Below are 23,724 nucleotides of genomic sequence, written 5' to 3'. Positions count from 1 at the left end.
GTAACTGATGTTTTCATATTGCATCATATCGCTGCTTTTTAAATAATACCAAAGATACCCCTGTTAACCCGAGTGCTCTGTGATTTGCTGTGACACTTTGGAAAATAATAGTTCTAAAGACGTATGGAATTGTGTTAAATATTTTAAAAATGAGTTTCAACCTTCATGTTTGTCCTGTGTGACACTTATATCTTTTATTACTTTCTCATCTGCTAATTCTTTTTTCTAAATTTTGCTGTGATGTCGAAGCATTTTTTTTTCTGCCCAAATAAACCTAGACACCCAGTTCCATCTAAAATCCAACTAAAACTACATTAAATAAACTAAAAGGTCACATGACCTGTACACAGAAATCTGTCTTTAAGGTCAGATTGAGCTGGAAAACCCTGTGTGAGTGAAGAACTGACTGCATGTATCAGACCGACGGACAACATCATGGAATCTCTCTCGTCTCTCCATAGCCATTTCCTTCAGATACAATGGGCTGTCTGTGGTCTACCTCCTCTTCCTCCTCATTCTTCCTCTTCTCCCAGATCCCTCCATAGCCTCCATGAATGGTGAGTTTTCCCCCCTCTTCTCCGCCATCGCTGTCCCACATTCCCTCACTGCCCTCCTGCTCCGACACTGACAAAAATCATTTGAACTTATTTGAACAATTGTGAGAATGTTAACATGCTCTGTCGTACGACCAACAATGCTTTCTGTCCCCCGATACAGAAAATATCTCAACAAACTTGCCGGTCATACAAAAGCTCTGTGTGCACTGTACATGTAGACACTGTTAGAGCAGTCTAAAAGGACGAGCTGTTGTTTTTCGTGTATTTATATTTTCTCGGTGTAAGAACCAGCGTACATAGCCTATTTGCGCTCATAATCTCGCCTTCAGATCAAAGCACGTTGAGAATTGTGTTAAACCTGGTCTGGAACATTCCATGGGTCTCTACGTCCACTCTAAACCATGTAAGCTACTCTTCCCCATTAACAGGCACTCCCATATTCAGGGTGACAGCCATTGCTAATAGTTTTACACAGCCGTTCGCTCCATTACATTACTGCCGTTTAGCTGACGCGCTTATCCAGAGAAACTAACACAACGCGCATTTTTACGCAGCGGCCTTTTATACAGTTGGGCACGTGCCAGGATATAGTTACGTGGAACTCAAGCCGTTAGCCAAAAAGCTCTGTTCCTCACCCATTATACTACAATGCCATTGAGCCCGAGAGTCTGGTTTTTGATCCAGCTGCCCTACATCCAGCTCAGCCTCTTGTTGGACGCGTAATGGTCCCCCTTCTCCGCGGTCACAATCTCCCGCTCCTACGGCGGTCCGCGAGCACAGCCGGATCCCCGACCCACCCGCTGCGGCCTGTGTGTGCAGATTAGCGCGCAAAATCCCCACGGGCGAGTGTATCAGAGGGGTGTACAAACTTCTCCTTGCTATGGTGAGCGAGGTGCACAATTAGCAATCAGGGCTGCAACTACAGTACCCCGAGACCAAGACGTACCATTCCTCTTAAAAAGCATGTTTACTTCTCCAGCCGACTGCTAATGTAAAAAATAACAACTGGAAGCAATTAAAAGAAACACTACAGGCTTTGGTTTTAGTGCTCCAAAAATCATTTCACCATACGGTATTGAGTCGTGATAGTAAGTGTATAATTATTTTTTATATTAAAGATCAATGTCAGTCAGGCCACAGTGTTACTTCTTGTTGGTCGCGTCCATGAGATGATATCTCGAAACAATGATTATTAATAAAAACCGAAAGATTAGAAAGATTTGCATAAACAGAGTATTATATTTTGCTTGTTTTTTTTTTCTTTCTGAATTTTGAGTCTAAAATATCTCGAGAGCATGCTCCGTTACGCTTTGGTGGAATTACTTTTATATAAAGTATAGTTATTTGAAGGTATTATGATTATTGAAAGGATGAATTTCACCCCGTGAGTTGTGTGTGCAGTGCGCTGTCCGTGTTGGCATGCACTCGGAGGTCAATACTCTCTGTTAAATTAAGGATGCCATCGCGTATTCCATGAAGCACTTGGCCTTTGTTAAAAGGAGTGGCCTTTGGGATATGGCCTTATAAATTATGTACGGTAATTATTTTGAGGAATTAAAAGTTGTGGTGTCAGCATTGCCAGAGAGGATGTCTTGCACATAGGGCTGTTTGTTTCTGTCTGAGAGCTTAGAGAGATGATGACCGTTGTGTCTTCGTGATCTCATCCCCATCCGCGAACGGGGAGGGGGGCGGATGCTAGAGTTATTAAGCCGTATCATAATCGAGGGGAATGGACAGTGTTTCACCAGGGGAGGGCGGGGGTTTGAAGAGTGAAACCATATTAAGCTTTTAGTAAAAATCCGGTCATCGGAAACGCATTTGCCGTGTCAGCTAATGCCGCCCCACAATAGATTTGGTTTTCTGGAAAAACAAACAAGTGCAACAAATTCCTTTACCGCAATCGCGCATCTCAACCGCACTTTTACACAGAAACGCTGCTTTTCTAACATTTACCGCGCAAAGATCTAAAAACAGTCCTACTGATAATAATAATAATAATAATACATGGAATGTATTATGCACAATAATACATTCAACAATACATTCAGTTATTCCCTAGGATTTTCACCTGTTTTTTAACGTGGTAACATAATAATTAATGATACTGCTACTAATTTATGAATTACTGGTGCTGTAATGGTAAAAGAACTGTGATGGTCCAAGCACTGACACTTTGGTAATTATAATTTGCATTATGTTACTGTGTATGTTTTTCGCTTGCTTTCAATGCTGTAACCTGCCTCCCGCCTAGGGACAACAGATGGAAACGAGCTTTTATCGAAATCTGTGATCTTCGCAATCTTAGCAATGTATTTATTGTGCGCAGTCCCTGTCAAATAAATAAAAATAAAATAAAGGAAATAAATAAAATACCCTGCTATTGTGGGGGCATTGTCTGGCCTTACAAAAAAACTCACGGACGTAGGCGCCAATCGTGAATTTTTAAAAATTATTATTTTATTGAAACATGTTTTTGTAAAACCTTTCAGCTGATTTGTAAAGGGGCTAGTAAATGCCTGTTACTTAGCTACCAAAACTGCTAACCTACCTCGCAAACTTGCTAGCTTGGACACACACACACACACACACACGCTCTGTCGAAGTGGATGGTCTACTGGAGTAAATAGGCAGCTCGTTACAGTCATCAGCCAATTAAAACATGACATAAAGCAGCCGGTTACCGTCAACAGCCAATTAAACGTACTTCTCGTACAGTATGACAGCAGTTGATAGGATTTTCTGGACAATATCCAACACTCTGTTCGGCTGCACAGATTTGCTATTGGTTGTAGGGGGGTGAAATAAAGTCACGATTACAAACAATTCACCTAGCAATATTAGTAATCTTATTTTATTGTAGCCTTCATCTCAGCTGGCTCCACCTGGCTCAATATTTGTCTACACTTTCTTTGTTTATCATACCCCCTCCAATCTTCTCGTTTAAGGCAAAACGGGGAAGTTCCTGCTTTTTATCTGCTGCACGAGCGTCATGTTCCTGGCCTTGCAGTGCGGCCTGCAGATCACCTTCGCCTACGTGGATGTGCAAGGTAAGAGCGCGCGCTCCCGATATCCCGCTCGCTCCCGAGATCCTCCCAAGTCAATTTTATAAATGAGCCGGATGAGACAGTCTGTCTGTTTTAATTAATGAACGGATGTGTGTCTATTAAATAGTTGATTTGTAAGTGGATTGATGAGAACAGTTTACTGTGATGGAATGCAGTTTGTGAACGCGATTCTTATCTTCTGCAGTGAGCGGATTCTGGGAAGATGTGTTCTACTGTTTGGGGGTTGTGAGGTACGAGATTTATTGCTATTTGGAAACGGATGTATTTTTGGACGGGCACTGGCATTTCCTGGAAGCCTGATAATTCTCAACCTCAGTTTTTTCTTACAAAATGCAAGACATCTGAAAATAATTTAAATTAATTAAAAAAAAAATAAGTTTAGCATAACTGTTCTAAACCTAGAAAATCATATTTTCATACCTGTTTTAAACACACAAAAATACGTAATTCAAGGTTCTGCCAAAAAAAAAAAAAAATTCTGCCATATGTTCAATTACATTATCCTAAATAATATTAAGATACAGGACTGTTAATGCGGATGTAAAGTACCCCCTGTGAGCTCGCCCCCCTTGCCCCAGATTCAGCGCGGTGGACGCGGGAAACATCGCTCGCCTGCTCGCCCCGGACATCGGGCTCTTCCTGTCTTCGCTCTTCATCTACCGGCTCTGCAGGAGGCTGCTCCGGCCGCAGGTCCAGGCGGTGCCGCAGAACTGCATCGCGAACTCTGACCCCGAGGTACTGTCCTCAGTGCGCATGCCAAGCTGCAGTGCCTGTAACTTTAACACATGCAGAATGCTGGCACCTGAAAAATATAATATAAAGTATTCATTGTTTTTACCACACATTTGTAATACCATTTTGCTTAGCTGAATTAAACTTTAAGATACTTATTTTTTTGTAAATGGTAATGGGATTGAGGCTAGAGAGAGCGCAGAATGGTAAATGGACTGCATTTATACAGCGCTTTTATCCAAAGCACTTTACAATTGATGCCTCTCATTCGCCAGAACAGTTAGGGGTTAGGTGTCTTGCTCAAGGACACTTCGACACGCCCAGGGCGGGGTTTGAACCGACAACCCTCCGACTGCCAGATCGGTCTTACCTCCTGAGCTGTCGCCCCCACAGAGAAAAGAATTCTTATTTTTTAAGGTTCTACTAGAGTGAAAAGAATCAGATAATTTCACTTTGGATTTAACAATGCGTGATGTCTGGACACAGAAATAGCAATTAAATCCCCTACAAAAACAAATGATTGTTTAAACTGTGGGTGTCTGTGTGTGTGCTGTGTCTGTGTGTGTGTGTGTGCATGTTTGCATGTGTGTGTGTGTGCATGTGTATAAATGGGTGTGTGTGTATGTGTATACACACCTGTGTCAGCAGGACCTGGAGCAGTCGGACTCGGACTCGGACGTGGGCAGCGATGGCTCTGAGGACCAGTCCTTTGACAGCTCGTATGAGACCAGCGGCACGCCCCGGGCCCCCCCGCGCTTCGTTCAGAAGCTGATGGTGTTCGCCGCGGGTCTGCGCCTCCTGCTGGCCACCATGCTCAACACCGCCGGCAAAGTGGTCATCACCATCCTCCTGGGCCTAGCAGGTACCCGCCCCCCTCCCTGTAGCTACGGAAACCCCCGATACACGTCACCTTAAGAGGTACCTATAATGAATGAATTAATCATTGCATTTATATAGCACTTTTCCGAACGCTCAAAGTGCTTTACAGTGATGAGTGGGAACTCTCCTCACCCACCACCAATGTGTAGCCCCCACTTGGGTGATGCACGGCAGCCATTTTGCACCAGAACGCTCAACACACATTAGCTGCAATGTTGGCACGCACCACATTTCATACCAGTCCATGGAGTCCATCCACCCACTGGCACTGTGACGTAACAGATACTAGACTGTGAGGCCTCACCAAGATGAGCAACTCAGCAGTCCCTCCTGTATGGCTTCCTTCTCTCCTCTCTCCCTCTCTCTCTGTCTCTCTCCCCCCCACCCCCCCGCCCCCGGCAGGCATCTCGCTGCCCTCCCTCACCTCGGCGCTGTATTTCGGGACCTTCCTGTTCCTGGTTTGGTGGTGGGTGTGCGGCCGCTCCCTAAGCCTGCTGGTCTTCAGTACGCTGTGTGTGCTGATGGCCATATTCAGCGCCGGGCACATCCTGCTGCTCTACCTGTACCAGCTGCCCCTGTCCCAGGAGCTGGTGCCCCCGCGGGACGTCTACGCCAGGTAGCGCACCGCGCCCCGGCCACGCCTCGGCCACGCCCTGGCCACTTCCTGGCCACAACCAGTCACACCCCTTCCTACCACTGGCTTCTCTCTCAAAACACACATAATTCTTTTCTGAATGTGTATTTCCTGAGTGCACATTCAGCAGCACAAATCAATAATATGCTGCACAAGGACTTCCTTGATAAAGACATCCTTCCTGAAAATATCAGCTTTCATTATAAAATAAGGCTGACTGGATGAGAATGGCCTGTGTGTGACAGGGGCATGTGCAGGTGTCTGCTCCAGGTGTCTTTCACAGGTGCACTGTGTGCTGTGGGATCGTGTCCAAAGCGAATGTCATCATTGGGAGCAGTACAGTAAATCCTGTCTGTTGATATTCAGAAGGACCTGACTGTAAAGGGAGCTTAAAGCTGGCAGTATACTCAGTAAGAACTTCAGGATTGAGAACCACCGGCGAACTTGTCCACGGACACTGTTGTCGGTACACTCAGTGAGAACACCGCACCGTTTAAAGTCACTCCACGCCGCTGGGGCGTGAATAATTATGAGGCAGCTATTAACCGGGGCTGGAATCTCGCCCGGACCTTCATCTCACGGCTACGCCATGGATGTATAAAGAGAAGGGCTACGCGAGATCACAACACAAAACAAAAAGTTTAAAGTGGCTTTAGTTTATCTAGCTATGCAAAAGAAGAAAAAAAGGCGAAGGAGATGGTACGTTCGCCCTCTAAATCAGAGTAGGACGGAGAATGGGAGTTTTGTCTGTACATTCGGCAAATGTGAGTTTAGACGAGGGGGTCCACTTTTTCTTATTTCCGAATGTGTGGTAGGTGTTTTGATGACTTGCTGAAACGAGTAGCACCATGCATCAAACATGCGGGAACTCACAGAATTCCCATCTCTACAGAAGAGAGACTGGCATTGACTCTCCGTACATTAGCATGTGAATTCTGCCCTCTGAACTCTCAACCGTGACGTAACCAACTATGATATTTGGACCAATAGCTGAGAGGGGAGGTCGGAGAACAAGAAAGTAGTTTTCCAAAAGTTCTCCCTGGAGGCCGTCGCACACTGCACCATATGAACACACAACATTGCATCTTTTTGTTCTTCAGTTGTTCTCATTGCTTCGTTTTGCTTAAAAAGTTCTACTTCTTACGAAGTGTACTGCCTGCTTAACACAGGCTACGTGTGTGTCCCGTGCATTCCCTCCCTCTTCCCGATATTCCCGGTCTCGTGCGTCAGGCTCTTCGGAATGACGGCCTTCATCCGGACCAACAGCTCGGACCCACACCGCCTGGGCCTGCATCCGGACGTCACCTGGCCCGTGTTCGTCAGCCCCCTGGTGGTGCTCATGCTGTACTACACCCTGGTGGCCATGCTGCACAAGTGGGTCCACGTAGTGGAAGAGGTATCGCTACACCCCCCGCCACCCCCCCCCCCCCCCACCTTCGCTAAATTAACTAATTAACAGGTTTGATAATGTAATTGCAGGGTTTATTAACAGTGGTTTGGTTAGAGTATTTCATTGCTTTTCCAATCAGGACACGCCCAAGCACAGACCCTGCATCTCTGATGAGCCCCCAGGTCTCGGGGGGGTGCTGTGGCTCGCAGGGGACAAGGCCAAGGTGAGGCAGGAGCAGCGCCCTCTGGGGAGCAGTCAGCAGTACTGCAGGGCTTCATCAATAAAGTTTTGAAGTTTTGAAATTTTTGACAGTTTTTAAAGTTTTGAAAAATTAGAATTCTCTGTGTTCTGCAGCTGCTAGCCAGTATGGACGAGGACGAAACTAGCCTTTCAGACGAGGTACGTTCTGGGACCGGGTTCGAGGAGGCCATCTCCTTCACGCACCATCTCTGTGATGCGTAATTTAAATCTTAAATTTTATTGTTGTGCTGATAGCTTCTGCTAAAGTCATCTGTTTATTCCAAAATTCTCTCAGGGCTCCTACATTTTTCTACCTGACTGCATGTTTCTGACTTCGGTCTGCCATCACAAGCTTGTAGTGATTCCCTGACAACCTGTAACCAGGGGTGGAAATTCAGGTTCAGAAAGTAAAAGTCCTCCCTAGTATTTTGTTCCAATCACCTGGATTCGCTAGTTAGCGTAATTCTTCAGCCAGGAGGGAGAGCTAATTTGTGGAATCAGCTGGCTGAGTTAATGGGAGGAAGAAACACACTGCAGGACTTTTAATTTCTGACCCTGGACTTTCCACCCCTGCCTGTAAATATATTCATTAAAATACCAATATATGGTGATATATCTGGTGACATTTCCCTCTCTGTGTAAAACCTGTGGAGTTAGAAGGCATTTCTGTCAGTAAGCCTTTTGGTCTCTGGTGTATGATATGTACTACATGATAAAAACTATGTTCCTCTGTAGCCAATGGTGATGCTGTTGAACAACTCATGGCAAGAACCCGGCGAACAGGAAGTGATGTCAGCCATGGACAGGACGTGCTACTCCCTGCCAGTCTACGGAAGACAGCAGTCTCACACACCCGGTACTGTACCATCTAATAGGGGTCTCTGTTTGGGATGGGGTTCTGACAGGACACGTGTGGGACAGGCATGTTCTCCCCCCCTCTCAGATTCCCAGGAGGAGAAGAGCTTTGGGGAGGGGCTTACGACCGGCATCACCGAGACCGAGCCTAGCCCGGCCGGGCCCAGTGGGCTGGTTCTGTTTGGGCAGATGGTGATGAAGCACAGCTACATCAGCGCTCTCATTGTGATGATGGTAAACGTCCTGCTGTCCAATGTGATCTAATGTTATGCAATTTAATGCAACATATGTGTCTTAACACAGCGGAGCAAACACACAGTTAACTAATATGCGGGCTATATTGTTGATCTGTTGTCTGAATGTCTGTGTGTGGCCTGTGTAGCACTGTGAGCTAACTGTATGTGAACAAAACACTCTTTTGTAAAAATGGAAATCCCTGAAAAGGCAAATAAATGTTTCCATTCAATTCAACTCAACACTCTCGAGTAGCTCACCCTGATACAATCGTACATTACAAATTAAGGAGAAAAGCAACGGTATCAGGTCTTAATATTTACCTTGCTGTCCTGTCGCTCCAGATATGGAGCATCACGTATAACAGCTGGCTGACCTTTGCCCTCCTGGTGTGGTCGTGTGTGATCTGGATCATGCGGGACCGGCGACGCTACGCCATGTTGAGCGCCCCCATCCTGTCGGTGTACGGTACTGCGCTGGTGGTGAGCGCGTTCGTCAGCGGGCTGCGGCTGAGCCGCGCCGAGCTCTACCCCGGCTTCCCCGCCGCCGTGCTCAACGACTTCGACCTGCGCAGCTACCACGCGCCCTGCCTGCACCTGGGGGCCAAGGTCAGAGCGTGTACCTGTTTCACAGGGCCAAGGTCACAGAGCATGTACCTGTTTCACAGGGCCATGGTCACAGAGCATGTACCTGTTTCACAGGGCCAAGGTCAGAGCATGTACCTGTTTAACAGAGCCAAGGTCAGAGCATGTACCTGTTTCACAGGGCCAAGGTCAGAGCATGTACCTGTTTAACAGAGCCAAGGTCACAGAGCTGAGACACCTGTATACCTGTTTAACAGGGCCAAGGTCACAGAGCATGTACCTGTTTAACAGAGCCAAAGTCACAAAGCTGACACATCTTTATAGCTGTTTGACAGAATCACAGACCCAAGACACCTTTATACCTGTTTAAAAGCCAAGGTCACAGTGCAGAATTAGTCCATGAATAGGAACAGGGGTATTGCAACTGATGCAGCACGTTTTTGTACATCCCCTGGGGAATGTTTTCAATCACATTTTCCCCTGAGCTGAAGTTTAATTTCAGGATAAACACATTATAAAATAATTACTACAGAAATATAGTTCGCTGAACACACTAAACCATTTTTTTTTTTAAACTGAGGAAGTCTTATCTACCTCAAAGCAATCACATTAACACGCCATAGTGGAGGTCAGCGGTTTTGATGTAATTATGTAATTATTCCCAACGCACTACAGACTCTCTCACCGGAGCACAGACTTCATTACGCTTTCATTACATGATTCATTTGTGCAGATTGTGTGAGCTCTGGTAGCCCTGCCATATGCAATACCGGGTCAATATCTGCTAGCTGTACGCTACGGCTTCCTAAATGACTCTCCTGTGTGTGCTTGCGAATCGGCCATTTGTAATAAATATAGATTACCGCGCCATCATCATATGATGCATTCACCGATTCCCCACTCCACTGCAGTAACCTTATTCCCCATGGACTTCTTCTGCAGTTACTCTTTTTTTGAAAAATGGTTCTGAACCCTAAACTCTTTTCCTCTTTCAATTTTCATAGGATTTTTCTTTGTTAACGTCGTCTTGATCCAATTTCCACCCACAGGTCTGCTACGCCTTCAGCTTCTGGTTGCTACAGCGACAGAACCTGAAGGAGAAAAAGGAAGCACAGATGCTTAAACAGGAAGCACTAGAGGAGGTCAAAGTTCAGCCGTCAGGTGAGAGCGCCATCCAGTCTGAGGCCGTGTCTGGAACAGCCTCCAGCTATTGTTTCCTCAAATATATACTGTCTACTAAACATATGGGCATTATGTGAAAAAATTCCTTCATACTATTTTCCAACTGTACTGTGGAAGTGTCCTCTCAGATTTGTGGGACCCAAAGATGGCTCCGCCTCTTCCTCTCTGTGGGACCTCCTAAAAAGTATGCTTTACTTCCTGAAAGTGCGCTCCCGAACACGCTCAGCGAAACCCTGGAAATAAGTGTATAATACGGGGATTTTAAAGTACACTACATTTAGAGAAACAACTTAACAACTTTCTCATTCAGTGTACTCAACTTAAATACTCAATAGATACCGATGATAAAATGTTAATGAAAATTAAAAGGCGCATGTTGTAGTGCAGTTTATAACTCCTCCCTCCCCCCCCAGTGGAGAGCGAGGCCTCCCCTCTGATGACCCTGGTGGGCGCGCTGGTGAAGGGCACCCTGGTTAAATACTGGATCCTCTTCTGCTGCGCAATGTTCTTCGTGGTCAGCTTCTCCGGGAAGGTCATGGTCTACAAAATCCTCTACATCATGCTCTTCCTCCTCTGCCTCGTCCTCTATCAGGTGGGCCGCCTCCTCCATCACACCTGCTTCAACCCCTTTCATATCCTAATCTCCTCCCTCTCTCTTCTCTGAGTGGTTACATCTGAGCCCACCCCCCCATACCTCACCCCCAGTCTTATTGTGCTCCAGGATAATAAAGCAGGGGTAAGACAGTCATGATGTCACCTTTCACATGGAAACCAGAGGAGCTCCACCAATCATGGAGCTTGTTGGTGATATGAAACAGAACCGGGATGGTGACTGGTGAATATTTTATGAACATATGTCCAGGATTCCTTAGCTGTATCATGGTGGTATAGCCTGAAGGTATTCACCACTGTTGCTGTTCCATTCATTGTTACCAACATACTGCAGAATCAGTAGAGGTGGTTTCCATGTCTTACCCAAGCAAACAGACCCTTTAGGCATGGGCAAATGGACTAGTCCATGATTCTGTTCTCTGGGGAGAGCATACAGGTGTGGTTTCCCGCCTCAGTCTACAGTATGTGCAGATATTTTGGGGTGAAGTGTTAGTGATGGCTGCCCCTCACACCCCCAGGTGCGCTACGACGTCTGGAGGAGGATGCTGAAGTACTTCTGGGCCGTGGTGGTCGGGTACTCCATGGTGGTCCTCATCTTCATCTACATGTACCAGTTCAACAGCGTGTCTGGAATGTTCCAGCAGATCATCGGCATGTCGGAGGAGGGGTGAGCCTGGGAGCCCCGCCCCCACAATAACGAGGAATTCCGCTTACGTCAATATTTTACATCATATCACAGCGCTGTATATGAATCCTGAAGGTTGCAATATTTTATGCATGTGTAGCATATAGTATGAATCCTAGTCTGAAGCACATATTGTGATGACGTCTTGCTGCAATGCTCCTTCTAACTTCATCACCCGGCCGGACAGGTGTGGCCATAACAATAATTGCAACACAAGTGCATGCTGGGATTTGTAGTTTTCCCGGCCTCTTTCTGCCCCAGCTTGCGGGACCTGGGCCTGGAGCAGTATGACACAGTGGAGCTGTTTGCGCGGATCCTGCTGCCCGCCATGTTCCTGCTGGCCTGCATTCTGCAGCTGCACTACTTCAACACCGACTTCCTGGAGCTCACCGACCTGGACAACATACCTGTGCGGCAGGGCGGGTCCAGGTGTGCAGCCGAACCGAGCGACACGCATGCAGTTCCTCCACCCCTCCACCGCACTCCACTAACACCACCTGTCTCTCCCTCTCCCTCTCTCTCTCTCTATCTGTATCTCTCTCTCTGCCACAGCGAGGAGGACCTCAGAAACTCGGTGAATGTGATCTCTGAAGTGTGAGTGTTCCACCGACTCCTCTGTTATTGGCTGTCAGAGTCAGGGAGTAAACACTGCGTTTCACAGACACTCATTCTGCTCATTCTCTCTCTCTCCCCCCCAACAGCATTAAAGAAAATGTTGAAAAACTTCAGAAACGGTACGTCTCTGTATGAATGAGTGAGGGATGTAAAGCTGATCTCTGTATGAATGAGTGAGGGATGTAAAGCTGATCTCTGTATGAATGAGTGAGTGATGTAAAGCTGATCTCTGTATGAATGAATGTGGGGGTGTAAAGCTGATCTCTGTATGAATGAATGTGGGGGTGTAAAGCTGATCTCTGTATGAATGAGTGAGGGATGTAAAGCTGATCTCTGTATGAATGAGTGAGGGATGTAAAGCTGATCTCTGTATGAATGAGTAAGGATGTAAAGCTGATTTCTCTTAGAAAGAGTGAGGGATGTAATGCTGATCTTTGTATGAATGAGTAAGGATGTAAAGCTGATCTCTGTATGAATGAGTGAGGGATGTAAAGCTGATCTCTGTATGAATGAGTGAGTGAGGGATATAAAGCTGATCTCTGCTCCTGACTCAGGCTGCTTAAGGAGCAGATGGGTGCTGACAGTATGGACACTCTGAACAGCATGTCAACCTGCGGAGAGAAGGATCCTGGGAAATCTGATAAGCAGTCAGTTGGTCAGTTCTTTAAGCCCTTCCCCTACTTCTGCATGAACAACAATTCAATTCTGTTATGATAAAATTGAATTTCATGCCACAAAGTTCTCTCATTTTGTGCTTGTTTAGCCCATTAAATACATTTTTTATGTAAAAATTACAGTATTTTTTGTGTGCATGTATACAACAAGTTACAAAATGGTGGCCCATGAAACGTACCTGTGAAAGCGAATTCCATTGATAGGGTTGTGGTGATGAGCTCCATTTGACCTCTGACCTGGCCTGTGCGGTGTCCTTGCCCCCCCCCCCAGAGGAGCCAGTGAGCCGGTGGGGGCTGGTGGTGGACAGGGCCAGTGTGCTGCTGCTGCAGGCCCTGCTGCTGGTGCAGAGGCTGCAGGTGTTGGGCTGGAGGCTCCTGGAGATCCACAGCATGAAGATCGTCTCCACCTGCATCATCTGGGTCTCTCTGCGGGAGGTCAGGGCCACGGACAGCCTCTCTGAAACTTAGACCTGTGCCCAGTCTCTCTGAAACTTAGACCTGTGCACAGTCTCTCTGAAACAGACCTGTGCCCAGTCTCTCTGAAACTTAGACCTGTGCCCAGTCTCTCTGAAACTTAGACCTGTGCACAGTCTCTCTGAAACTTAGACCTGTGCCCAGCCTCTCTGAAACTTAGACCTGTGCACAGTCTCTCTGAAACTTAGACCTGTGCCCAGCCTCTCTGAAACTTAGACCTGTGCACAGTCTCTCTGAAACTTAGACCTGTGCACAGTCTCTCTGAAACTTAGACCTGTGCACAGTCTCTCTGAAACATAGACCTGTGCACAGTCTCTCTGAAACTTAGACCTGTGCACAGTCTCTCTGAAACTTAGACCTGTGCACAGTCTCTCTGAAACTTAGACCTGTGCACAGTCTCTCTGAAACTTAGACCTGTGCACAGTCTCTCTGAAACTTAGACCTGTGCACAGTCTCTCTGAAACTTAGACCTGTGCCCAGCCTCTCTGAAACTTACACCTGTGCACAGTCTCTCTGAAACTTAGACCTGTGCACAGTCTCTCTGAAACTTAGACCTGTGCACAGTCTCTCTGAAACATAGACCTGTGCACAGTCTCTCTGAAACTTACACCTGTGCACAGTCTCTCTGAAACTTAGACCTGTGCACAGTCTCTCTGAAACTTAGACCTGTGCACAGCCTCTCTGAAACTACACATGTGGGCAGTCTATCTTATACCATAAGGTGTGGTCTCTCCATACCTAGACATACAGGTGGTCTCTCTGTACTGAGGCAGTTTCTCTATATCAGACACATGGGCATTGTTTCTGCGCATAGACATATGGGGGGTCTCTCCATATACTACATTTGGACAGTAGACATATAGGCGTAGTCTCCACACTGACATGTACGTGGAAGTCTCTCTATGCTAGTTATTGTGATTTCAAACAAGAAGGGTTTCAATAGAGGATTTGAAATACAATTAAATATCTCTGTCATTAAAAATACATTTTGTTTGTGGTGTCAACAGCTCTGTATTTAATTTATGTTCCTGACTGCTCCAGGTGTGACTGACTAATATAACTTCATTTAAACTCTGTTTTTACGGGCGCTGCAGGTGTCCCTGATGAATTACCTCTTCCTGGTTCTCTGGTCCTTCGCCCTGCCCATCTCCCGGCTCCGCCCCCTGGCCTCCAGTGTGTCCTCGGTCTGGGCGTGCGTGATGGTCGTCTGCAAAATGATGTACCAGCTGAAAGTCATCAAACCGGAGGAATACTCTTCAAACTGCACCGAGGTCAGTCATTACGTGACTGCAATAATGTTGCTAATAATATTATTATAATAATATTTACGTTTAGGTATTTAGCAGACACTCATACACAAAGCAAATTACTCTGCTGACATTTTTTACACACAATCCATTTATCCAGCTGTATAGTTACACAACTGGTTCAGGATAGGTACTTTGGTCAATAGTATAATGGCTGTGTCCCACCCGGATTTGAACCTGTGTGTAGCGAACCCAGTTCCCCAACCACTGCACTGCACTGCAGCCATTGTTATGAAGAGTGTGTAAAGAGTGTGTAGTGAGTGTGTGTTGTGTGGTGTGTGCATTGCATGGTGTGTGCGTTGAGTGGTGTGCGTTGAGTGGTGTGTGTGCTGCGTGGCGTGTGTGTGTTGCGTGTGTTGTGTGGTGTGTGCATTGCGTGGTGTGTGTTGCATGGTGTGTGGTGTGTGTTGCGCGGTGTGTGTGTGTTGCGTGTGTTGCGTGTTGTGTGTTGTGTGTGGTGTGTGTGTTGCGTGGTGTGCGTGGTGCGTGTTCTGTGGTGTGTGTGTTGTGTGGTGTGTGCGTTCTGTGGTGTGTGTGGTGTGTGCGTTCCATGGTGTGTGTGTTGCATGGTGTGTGTGTTGCGTGTGTTGTGTGTTGCGTGTGTTGTGTGGTGTGTGTATTGTGTGGTGTGTGTGTTGCATGGTGTGTGTGTTGTGTGGTGTGTGTGTTGCGTGGTGTGTGTGGTATGTGTGTTGTGTGGTGTGTGTGTTGCGTGTGTTGTGTGGTGTGTGTGGTGTGTGTGTTGCGTGGTGTGTCACAGTGAGACGCTCTGTTCCCCCAGCGCCTGCTGTCTGTGAACGGAACAGCGCCCCCCAGAGGGAACATGGCGGAGCTGCTGAGGAAGTCTCTGCTGTACGTGGAGCCCGTGGACCCCGCCGCGTGGTGCGGCGCTCTGAGGAAGTGTGAGGACAGCATCCTGCCCTGCCTGCAGGTGCGTGCTGCACTGCAACAAACCCAAAAACAACCCCTCTCAGCAAGCCGCTTAGTCTTACTGCTGCACTGCAACACACCCAAAAACAAGCCCGTCTCAGCAAGCCGCTTAGTCTTACTGCTGCACTGCAACAAACCCAAAAACAAGTCCGTCTCAGCAAGCCGCTTAGTCTTATATTTAGACTTAAAATCTTATTTCTGTTACTGTTCTGCTAAATAAGACAAAAATATTGCCAATAATATTGAGGTGAGACAGTTTGACTAATTTCAAGATTTGCCTATCGGGTAACAAAATTTCACTTCTCAAGGGAACGGTAACTTTAAACAGGCTGATATCTTTGACGTGAGGGAAAAAAAAGTTTCATTACAAGACTGAAACATTTAAGACAGATGTTTTTTTGCAGCTATTACTTTACCGGCAGGTAGCAGGCATTCTTATCCAGCGAGACTCACAGTGCAAATACAAGATCAGCGATGGATGGTTCTGTCGAGTTGTAACCCATGGTCTGTGGTTCTGTCGAGTTGTAACCCATGGTCTGTGGTTCTGTAGGTAGTGTTGTAACCTATGGTCTGTGGTTCTGTCGAGTTGTAACCCATGGTCTGTGGTTCTGTAGGTAGTGTTGTAACCCATGGTCTGTGGTTCTGTAGGTAGTGTTGTAACCCATGGTCTGTGGTTCTGTAGGTAGTGTTGTAACCCATGGTCTGTGGTTCTGTAGGTAGTGTTGTAACCCATGGTCTGTGGTTCTGTAGGTAGTGTTGTAACCCATGGTCTGTGGTTCTGTAGGTAGTGTTGTAACCCATGGTCTGTGGTTCTGTAGGTAGTGTTGTAACCCATGGTCCTGTGGTTCTGTCGAGTTGTAACCCATGGTCTGTGGTTCTGTAGGTAGTGTTGTAACCCATGGTCTGTGGTTCTGTAGGTAGTGTTGTAACCTATGGTCTGTGGTTCTGTCGAGTTGTAACCCATGGTCTGTGGTTCTGTAGGTAGTGTTGTAACCCATGGTCTGTGGTTCTGTAGGTAGTGTTGTAACCCATGGTCTGTGGTTCTGTAGGTAGTGTTGTAACCCATGGTCTGTGGTTCTGTAGGTAGTGTTGTAACCCATGGTCTGTGGTTCTGTAGGTACTGTTGTAACCCATGGTCCTGTGCTCTCCTGGCAGAACCACTTGGCGGTGCTGGGCCTGCTGGTGTTCGAGGTGACGGTGCACAGACACCAGCTGTACTACCGATGGCAGAACGGACTAAAGACCCCCCTCACCAGCACCATCTTCCACAGCATCACCCGCCAGCACCTGGACCTGGGTCTGCTGCCCTGCATCAAGTACTTCATCAACTACTTCTTCTACAAGTTCGGCCTGGAGGTGAGCGCTGGCGTCTCCCAGCCGTTGGAGCTCAGCATGTCCTCACGCTCTCCCTCTGTATGCCATGAGAACACAGCGGCATTAACACAATAACGCACATAGCTACACAACCCACTACAGACAAATTCAATGGTGTCTTTGAGGTTTGAGACGTTTGTAGAATATTTCTGTCATATTTTTTGGCACAGAATCCTCATTGGCTAACAATCAGGTGTACTCTTGGCACAGCGTGCTCATTGGCCGACTCTCTCGGGTATGTTATTGGCACAGCGTGCTCATTGGCGGACTCACTCGGGTGTGTTATTGGCACAGCGTGCTCATTGGCTGACTCTCTCGGGTGTGTTATTGGCACAGCGTGCTCATTGGCTGACTCACTCGGGTGCGTTCTCGCTGCACTGCGCTCATTGGCTCTCTCAGGTGTGCTTTGTGGTGGCGGTGAACGTGATTGGCCAGCGGATGGACCTGTACGCCCTCCTGCATTCCTGCGCTCTGCTGGCCGTCATCTTCCGTCGCCGCAGGAAGTCCATCGGGGAGGTGTGGCCTAAGTACTGCATCTTCACCGCCAGCCTGATGGTGTTCCAGTACCTGCTCTGCATCGGGGTCCCGCCCGCTCTGTGCCACGGTAAGGCCACGCCCACTCCTCTCAGGACAGCACGCCATTGGCTGCCTGTGAGAGAAAAAGACTAGAATGCACTTGAGTCACTCCATACACCGGGTCAACACACCCTTGAACTACATGCCGTACTGGTGACACGGCATTACCATAAGCATTACAAGAACAAGTGTCATAATGGTGACATAACACAGACAACAAACTTAACAAATGAAAAATAAATGCTACAAAATGATCAATGTGACTTAGCATCTACATCAACTAACCCACTCACTCACCCCCCTCTCTCTCTCTCACCCTCTCCCCTTTCCCTCTCCCTCTCTCTCTGTAGATTATCCATGGAGAGCATCCAGCCAGCCTCTCACCTCTAACCTCATCAAGTGGCTCTACCTGCCTGACTTTGCCATGCGACCAAACCCTGTTTTCATCATCTGTGAGTCTGTTAAACGCGGACACATCTGCACGTGCTCCGTAGAGTCTGGAGTCTCATTTCCTGCTCACTTACAGCTGCCACTTAGAGGCACTGGAGTCTTTGAGGTCAACAAACCCTTTAAGACGCCAAATGAGAGATGAGAGATGGTAAGGTGAAGGAACACGTGCCCAGGTTTCCTTAGCAAATGTAGGAACACAGGTAGCATTGCTTTTGGTCAGGAGTGTCAAACTCCAGTTCTGGAGGGCCACAGTGTCTTCTGGTTTTTGGGGCATGAATTATTCATTTACGTCAACAATTGGCTAAAAAGGCCTTATTTGGCTGCTGATCAAAAGGAAATCACAAATACCTGCAGACACAACGCCCTTTCCAGGACTGGAGTTAAACCTGCAGACACAACGCCCTTTCCAGTACTGGAGTTAAACCTGCAGACACAACGCCCTTTCCAGGACTGGAGTTAAACCTGCAGACACAACGCCCTTTCCAGGACTGGAGTTAAATCTGCAGACACTGCGGCCCCCCCAGGACTGGAGTTAAACCCGCAGATGCTGCGGCCCTCCAGGACTGGAGTTAAACCCGCAGACGCTGCAGCCCTCCAGGACTGCAGTTAAACCTGCAGATACTGCAGCCCTCCAGGACTGGAGTTAAACCTGCAGACACTGCGGCCCCTCCAGGACTGGAGTTAAACCCGCAGATACTGCAGCCCTCCAGGACTGGAGTTAAATCCGCAGACACTGCGGCCCTCCAGGACTGGAGTTAAACCCGCAGATACTGCAGCCCTCCAAGACTGGAGTTAAACCTGCAGACATTGGCCCTCCAGGACTGGAGTTTGAGAGATGACACCCCTGCTTTGGGATATGGGTTCTCTAGTTTCTTTGAAACATGTTTGGGAAAGTTTGTCGCTGTTATTGGTCCTTTGTTGCGTCATTATACACGACATCAAACTGAAATAAATTGATGGAGGCAAATGTTCAGTGTTGAGAACAGAGTCGACCATCTGGTCCTGCGCTCCTGTCCAGGCCTAAACCCCGCCTCCGCTCTGTTCTCCAGATGACCACTTCCTGTTGCTGTGCTGCTCGCTGCAGTGGCAGGTGTTCGAGGACGAGAACCGGGCGGCTGTGCGTCTGATGGCCGGGGAGAACGTGGAGATCAGCCGCACGCTGGACTCCGGCACCATCAGCCAGTTCATCCCCGTCAACAACTTCCTGCACTGCAGGTCAGGGGTCGCTGCCGCGTCCGACCAATCACGCGCCGTACTGCTTTTGCAACGGCCAGACATGCCAGTCTTTCACATTCAGTGATGAACAATCAACCACCCAGATTTTTTTTAGTTGGTGAACTATAAAATATATTGTTATTAATACCTTATTTGGTTATATATTATTAAATTTTAAATACCGTATTTAGTTTTACATGCTCAAGTGTATATTATCTCTCTGTTGGCTTTTGGCCACTGGTCTCATTGACGGCTGAAGGACCTGTTGCTTCTTGTTCTCTTTGTAGAGGTGTCTGCGGGGGCGGGGCCTTACTCAGATGTAATGTGTATCCTGTCAGCTCCATTACCTGGTGAACAGGTGTAACCTGTCCCTGTGAAGACATACCTGTAAACGGTGAACAGGTGTAAAGGCTGATTTATACTCTGTCACATGACACTTTCAAAAGGTGTTGCTTGACAGAAATGAAGTTGCCGCACGACATTTGGCAGTTATGCTTTGGCAGAGGCCTGCGGGATGGGTTCCATTGTCTCTATGGTAACGGGACGCCAAACTGCTGATGTTTACATTTATGAAAACATGGCGACGCCCAGTGAAATTATGGAGATTACAAAGGAAGAAGAACAGAACAAATTTTAGATCTTTTGTTAGCCAACATTTGAGCATTTATATAATCGTTCAATGATGAATCATACAAATGACAGGACTTTCTCATTTTTTCCAGTAGTTTTTCCTCTGTCCCCTCCATATTTATCCAAATAATCCAAAATAACCAAGTGGAGAAAAAAAGAAAAACTTTTCCCTGACAACAAATGATGGTGTCGGCGACATAACATTCTAAAAGGTGCACAATATTGAAAAAGCACTGAGTGAAGGTCCCCAGATCTTACCTGCACATGGTCAACAGGTGTAATGTCTTCCCCCCTCAGGTCTTACCTGCACATGGTCAACAGGTGTAATGTCTTCCCCCCCCAGGTCTTACCTGGACATGGTGAAGGTGTTTTCTGTCTCCCCCAGGTCTTACCTGGACACGGTGAAGGTGTTTTCTGTCTCCCCCAGGTCTTACCTGGACATGGTGAAGGTGTTTGGGTCTCCCCCAGGTCTTACCTGGACATGGTGAAGGTCTGACATGTCTCCCCCCTCAGGTCTTACCTGGACATGGTGAAGGTGTTTGTGTTCAGCTACCTGTTCTGGCTGGTGCTGTGCCTGATCTTCATCACGGGGACTACGCGCATTAACGTGTTCTGCATGGGCTACCTGGTGGCCTGCTTCTACTTCATGCTGTTCGGCGGGAGCCTGCTCATGCAGCCCGTCTGCTACGTCCTGCGCCTCTGGGAGTGGCTCATCGCCTACACCTGCGTGGTCATCGCCCTCAAGAACCTGCTGTCTGTGAGCGCACACCTGTCCGTCTGTCTGTCCGTCCGTCTGTCTGTCTGTGAGCGCATGCCCGTCTGTCCGTGAGCGCACATCCGTCTGTCTGTCTGTCCTTCCGTCCCCCAGTTCATCCGTCCGTCTGTCTGTTGGCTGGGCTCTGCTGAGGGGTAGGGTAAACTTGACTGAATAAATTCAGTAAGCGTGTTCCTGAGTGGCAGAAAGCTGTTTCAGGAATATTATGATTTATAATGGTTCTGCAGTGTAAAAGATACAATTTCATGTGTTTTGCACGTGTGCTTGTTTTTTCATGTGTCTGAGCTTATGTACTTTATTCTCATGTTTGTGTGTATGTGTGTGTCTGTGTGTGCGTATGTTTGTGTGTGTGTGTGCGTGTGTGTGCGTGTGTGTGCGTGTGTGTGCGTGTGTGCATGTGTGTATTTGCATGCGTGTGTGTGTGTGTGTGTGTGTGTTCACAGCTGGGATCCTGTGCGTATCTGCATAGCCTATTGAAGAACGCCTGCTGGCTGATACAGACGTTCAGCATGTTTTGCACGATCAAAGGATACGATCTTCGTAAGTGACCTTGACCCTCATCTCCTGGCCTCCCCCGTGACCTGGGGTTCAACCCCCCCCCAACAGGGTGATTTGGATTGGACAGAGAGACGGTGAAGCTTCACTGACCGTTTTAATCCTGCATCTGCTCAACAGCGCCCCCTGATGACAAGTGCGAGCTGCCAGAGGGCGAGGCTGGCATCGTCTGGGACGCCATCTGCTTCACCTTCCTCCTGGCGCAACGCAGAGTCTTCCTCAGCTATTATTTCCTCTACGTGGTGTCCGACCTCAAGGCCGCCAAGATCTTAGCCTCCAGGTGAGTGACTAAGTAATGAGGTAAAAACACAGGGGACTCTGTGAGGTCATAATCGAGAGCCGTGGTGAGGTCATCACCTAGCGACGCTGTGAGGTCAGTGAAACTGCCACAGTCATACTGTTACCTGTTCAAATCCAGCAACATTTTTTTGCTTTGAGTCAAAACAGGCTCCTGTCTCCAGTACCTTTCTGTTCACAAAAAACATTATTATTTTTGTGTCCACTGTCTTCATTCCCCAGTTTGAAATGCTCAATCGTTGGTGATAAGGGAGTGTTATGTGATCGCCCCCTGGTGGTGAAGAGGTGTTACAGTGTGGCTCTGTCTCTCCCTCTCTCCCTCCCTCTCTCAGGGGTGCAGAACTGTTTGAAGCCAAGCTGAAGAAGAGCGTGTCAGCCCGACTGGAGATGGAGAAGAAGTCTGTGGAGACTCTGAAGAAGCAGTAAGACACGCGTGTTGTAGCCGTGTTCGTTTACACACGTGCGTGCCTCAGGAGCCTGTGCTCACTCAGGCTATGGTTCGGCCATTTGCTTTGACGATTTTCTTTAATTATGACAATATGACAATATTTTGATAACAATAACAATTTAATAAAATATACGTACGACTGAACCTGGGGAAGCTTGTGCTGTAGATTAAATTAAATATAAACTGGGGTGTACTTTTCCACATCTCAAGTATGCTCTCAGGTGGGCTGTGGGGGGTGGTTTCTGATAGTCTCTCTGTACCTGTCCCATTCCAGGATGGAGAAAATTAAGTCCAAAGAGAAGAATCTGCCGGGACAAGGAGACCCCGCAATTCAGAGGGAGGCAGAACCGAAAGGTAACGTCCATCGCTCCCTAACCTCTGAAGGTGGGACGTGTACACTGGGAGCTTCCGGAAGGAACCGCTGCCTTATACTGTTTAGCCAGGTGGTTCTTCGCTTGAGTAGGTGGAGCCTGACGATGTTGGCGCACCACAGACGGAGGCTGGGCTGTTGAGGTTTGACCCAATCAAAGACCGCGTGAGGAACTCTGATCCAATCACAGACCGCGTGTGGAACTCTGACCCAATCATAGACTGCGTGAGGAACTCTGACCCAATCATAGACTGCGTGTGGAATTCTGATCCAATCAAAGACCGCGTGTGGAACTCTGACCCAATCATAGACTGCGTGTGGAACTCTGACCCAATCATAGACCGCGTTTGTGGTCCTTCACCACAGTGTACTGGGAACCAATTATGCCAAAGGTTCGAGTGCAGGGATGTCAAACCTGAGTTTGAGTGTTTTTTTTTGTGGTTTACATCCAATCAGCAGCCAGTTTAGTCAGTGAAAATAAGGTGCGGGGATCGTTTAGCCAATAAGCGATTTAAATTAATAACAGAAGCACTGAAACAAACTGAGAACCAGCAAACAGGAGTCTGACAACCCCGTTTAGCTTATGAAACAGCACCCTCTGGTGGGCTACAGCAGTACAGGCCTACAGGCTTCATAATAACTGGGGTACATAGAGTAGCAGGACAGTAAAGCCAAGTACAATTTGTTACCCAAAACAGGAACAATTTCCAAAATTTTCACATTCACACTTTACTTCCTGTTTGCCACCAGTAGGTGCAGCCATCATGGATATTTATCCCTGAGCAACAAACGATCAGCACAAACCCTTCATCTTGATTCATAGCAGTGCTGTTGGAAGACACCTGTGCACCTGGGCTGTACCTGGCTGAAGCTGAGGGGTACCTGTGAGTCACGTGATTGCCGTGTTTTGCAGGAGGCGAGAGTGAGCCGGGACAGGAAGGCGGTGAAAACCAGTGGTGGCGGCCGTGGGTCTCCCAGCCCTCCAGTGAGTACAGCACTGCCCCCTGCTGGCCAAAACACATAGTACTTAGGGTCTGATTTACTAAGACCTTTAGCAAATGGAAAGCTGTTTAGCACATGTAAAATTAATAACACAAACAATGGTTGGTGCAAAACAAATATCAAGACCAATCATAATTTTGGGTAAGGGTGTCTGCTCACTGCCCGAATGTCCCGCTGACCGCTCTACGTTGCACTCTGTGAGCAGAGACCACCAACGAATACTACCTGTTTGAGAGTGACAGCGAGGAAGAGGAGGAGGAGACTCAGGAGAAGAAGGAGGAGGAAGCCCTGCCCAAGAAGAAATCTGCATTTCAGGTGAAAAAACTGTAGTACTATTATTATTATTATTGTTATGGTTGTTATTAGCTAAGGATACATTGTCA

The 23,724-nt window shown here is 47.5% G+C and overlaps 1 protein-coding gene across 6 annotated transcripts in view; it reads left to right on the top strand.

Annotated features, from left to right (window-relative positions):
• The window catches only part of si:dkey-11f4.7 (piezo-type mechanosensitive ion channel component 2), a 40,778-nt gene that overhangs the window by 1,789 nt on the left and 15,265 nt on the right, over nt 1–23,724 (top strand). For 5 of the 6 annotated variants that reach the window (XM_064300420.1, XM_064300418.1, XM_064300419.1 and 2 more), the window contains exons 2-34: nt 462–557; nt 3,503–3,604; nt 3,807–3,852; nt 4,201–4,357; nt 5,000–5,216; nt 5,636–5,849; nt 7,098–7,263; nt 7,397–7,480; nt 7,612–7,656; nt 8,233–8,353; nt 8,441–8,586; nt 8,931–9,194; nt 10,220–10,331; nt 10,766–10,944; nt 11,483–11,631; nt 11,911–12,078; nt 12,202–12,243; nt 12,351–12,383; nt 12,819–12,919; nt 13,210–13,373; nt 14,507–14,683; nt 15,501–15,650; nt 16,805–17,005; nt 17,423–17,627; nt 17,950–18,051; nt 19,099–19,264; nt 20,408–20,651; nt 21,113–21,209; nt 21,345–21,504; nt 21,854–21,943; nt 22,244–22,323; nt 23,253–23,324; nt 23,547–23,656. In XM_064300420.1, the coding sequence (XP_064156490.1) occupies nt 462–557; nt 3,503–3,604; nt 3,807–3,852; nt 4,201–4,357; nt 5,000–5,216; nt 5,636–5,849; nt 7,098–7,263; nt 7,397–7,480; nt 7,612–7,656; nt 8,233–8,353; nt 8,441–8,586; nt 8,931–9,194; nt 10,220–10,331; nt 10,766–10,944; nt 11,483–11,631; nt 11,911–12,078; nt 12,202–12,243; nt 12,351–12,383; nt 12,819–12,919; nt 13,210–13,373; nt 14,507–14,683; nt 15,501–15,650; nt 16,805–17,005; nt 17,423–17,627; nt 17,950–18,051; nt 19,099–19,264; nt 20,408–20,651; nt 21,113–21,209; nt 21,345–21,504; nt 21,854–21,943; nt 22,244–22,323; nt 23,253–23,324; nt 23,547–23,656 (4,460 nt within the window). The remainder of the gene's footprint in view (nt 1–461; nt 558–3,502; nt 3,605–3,806; nt 3,853–4,200; nt 4,358–4,999; nt 5,217–5,635; nt 5,850–7,097; nt 7,264–7,396; nt 7,481–7,611; nt 7,657–8,232; nt 8,354–8,440; nt 8,587–8,930; nt 9,195–10,219; nt 10,332–10,765; nt 10,945–11,482; nt 11,632–11,910; nt 12,079–12,201; nt 12,244–12,350; nt 12,384–12,818; nt 12,920–13,209; nt 13,374–14,506; nt 14,684–15,500; nt 15,651–16,804; nt 17,006–17,422; nt 17,628–17,949; nt 18,052–19,098; nt 19,265–20,407; nt 20,652–21,112; nt 21,210–21,344; nt 21,505–21,853; nt 21,944–22,243; nt 22,324–23,252; nt 23,325–23,546; nt 23,657–23,724) is intronic. The other variant, XM_064300417.1, reaches the window with a different exon arrangement.

The sequence above is a fragment of the Anguilla rostrata genome, chromosome 11, assembly GCF_018555375.3.
Source record: "Anguilla rostrata isolate EN2019 chromosome 11, ASM1855537v3, whole genome shotgun sequence".
In the NCBI taxonomy this organism is placed as follows: Eukaryota; Metazoa; Chordata; class Actinopteri; order Anguilliformes; family Anguillidae; genus Anguilla; species Anguilla rostrata.
The sequence above is the reverse complement of the archived record's forward strand: the minus strand, read 5'-3'. Positions and strand labels throughout refer to the sequence as shown.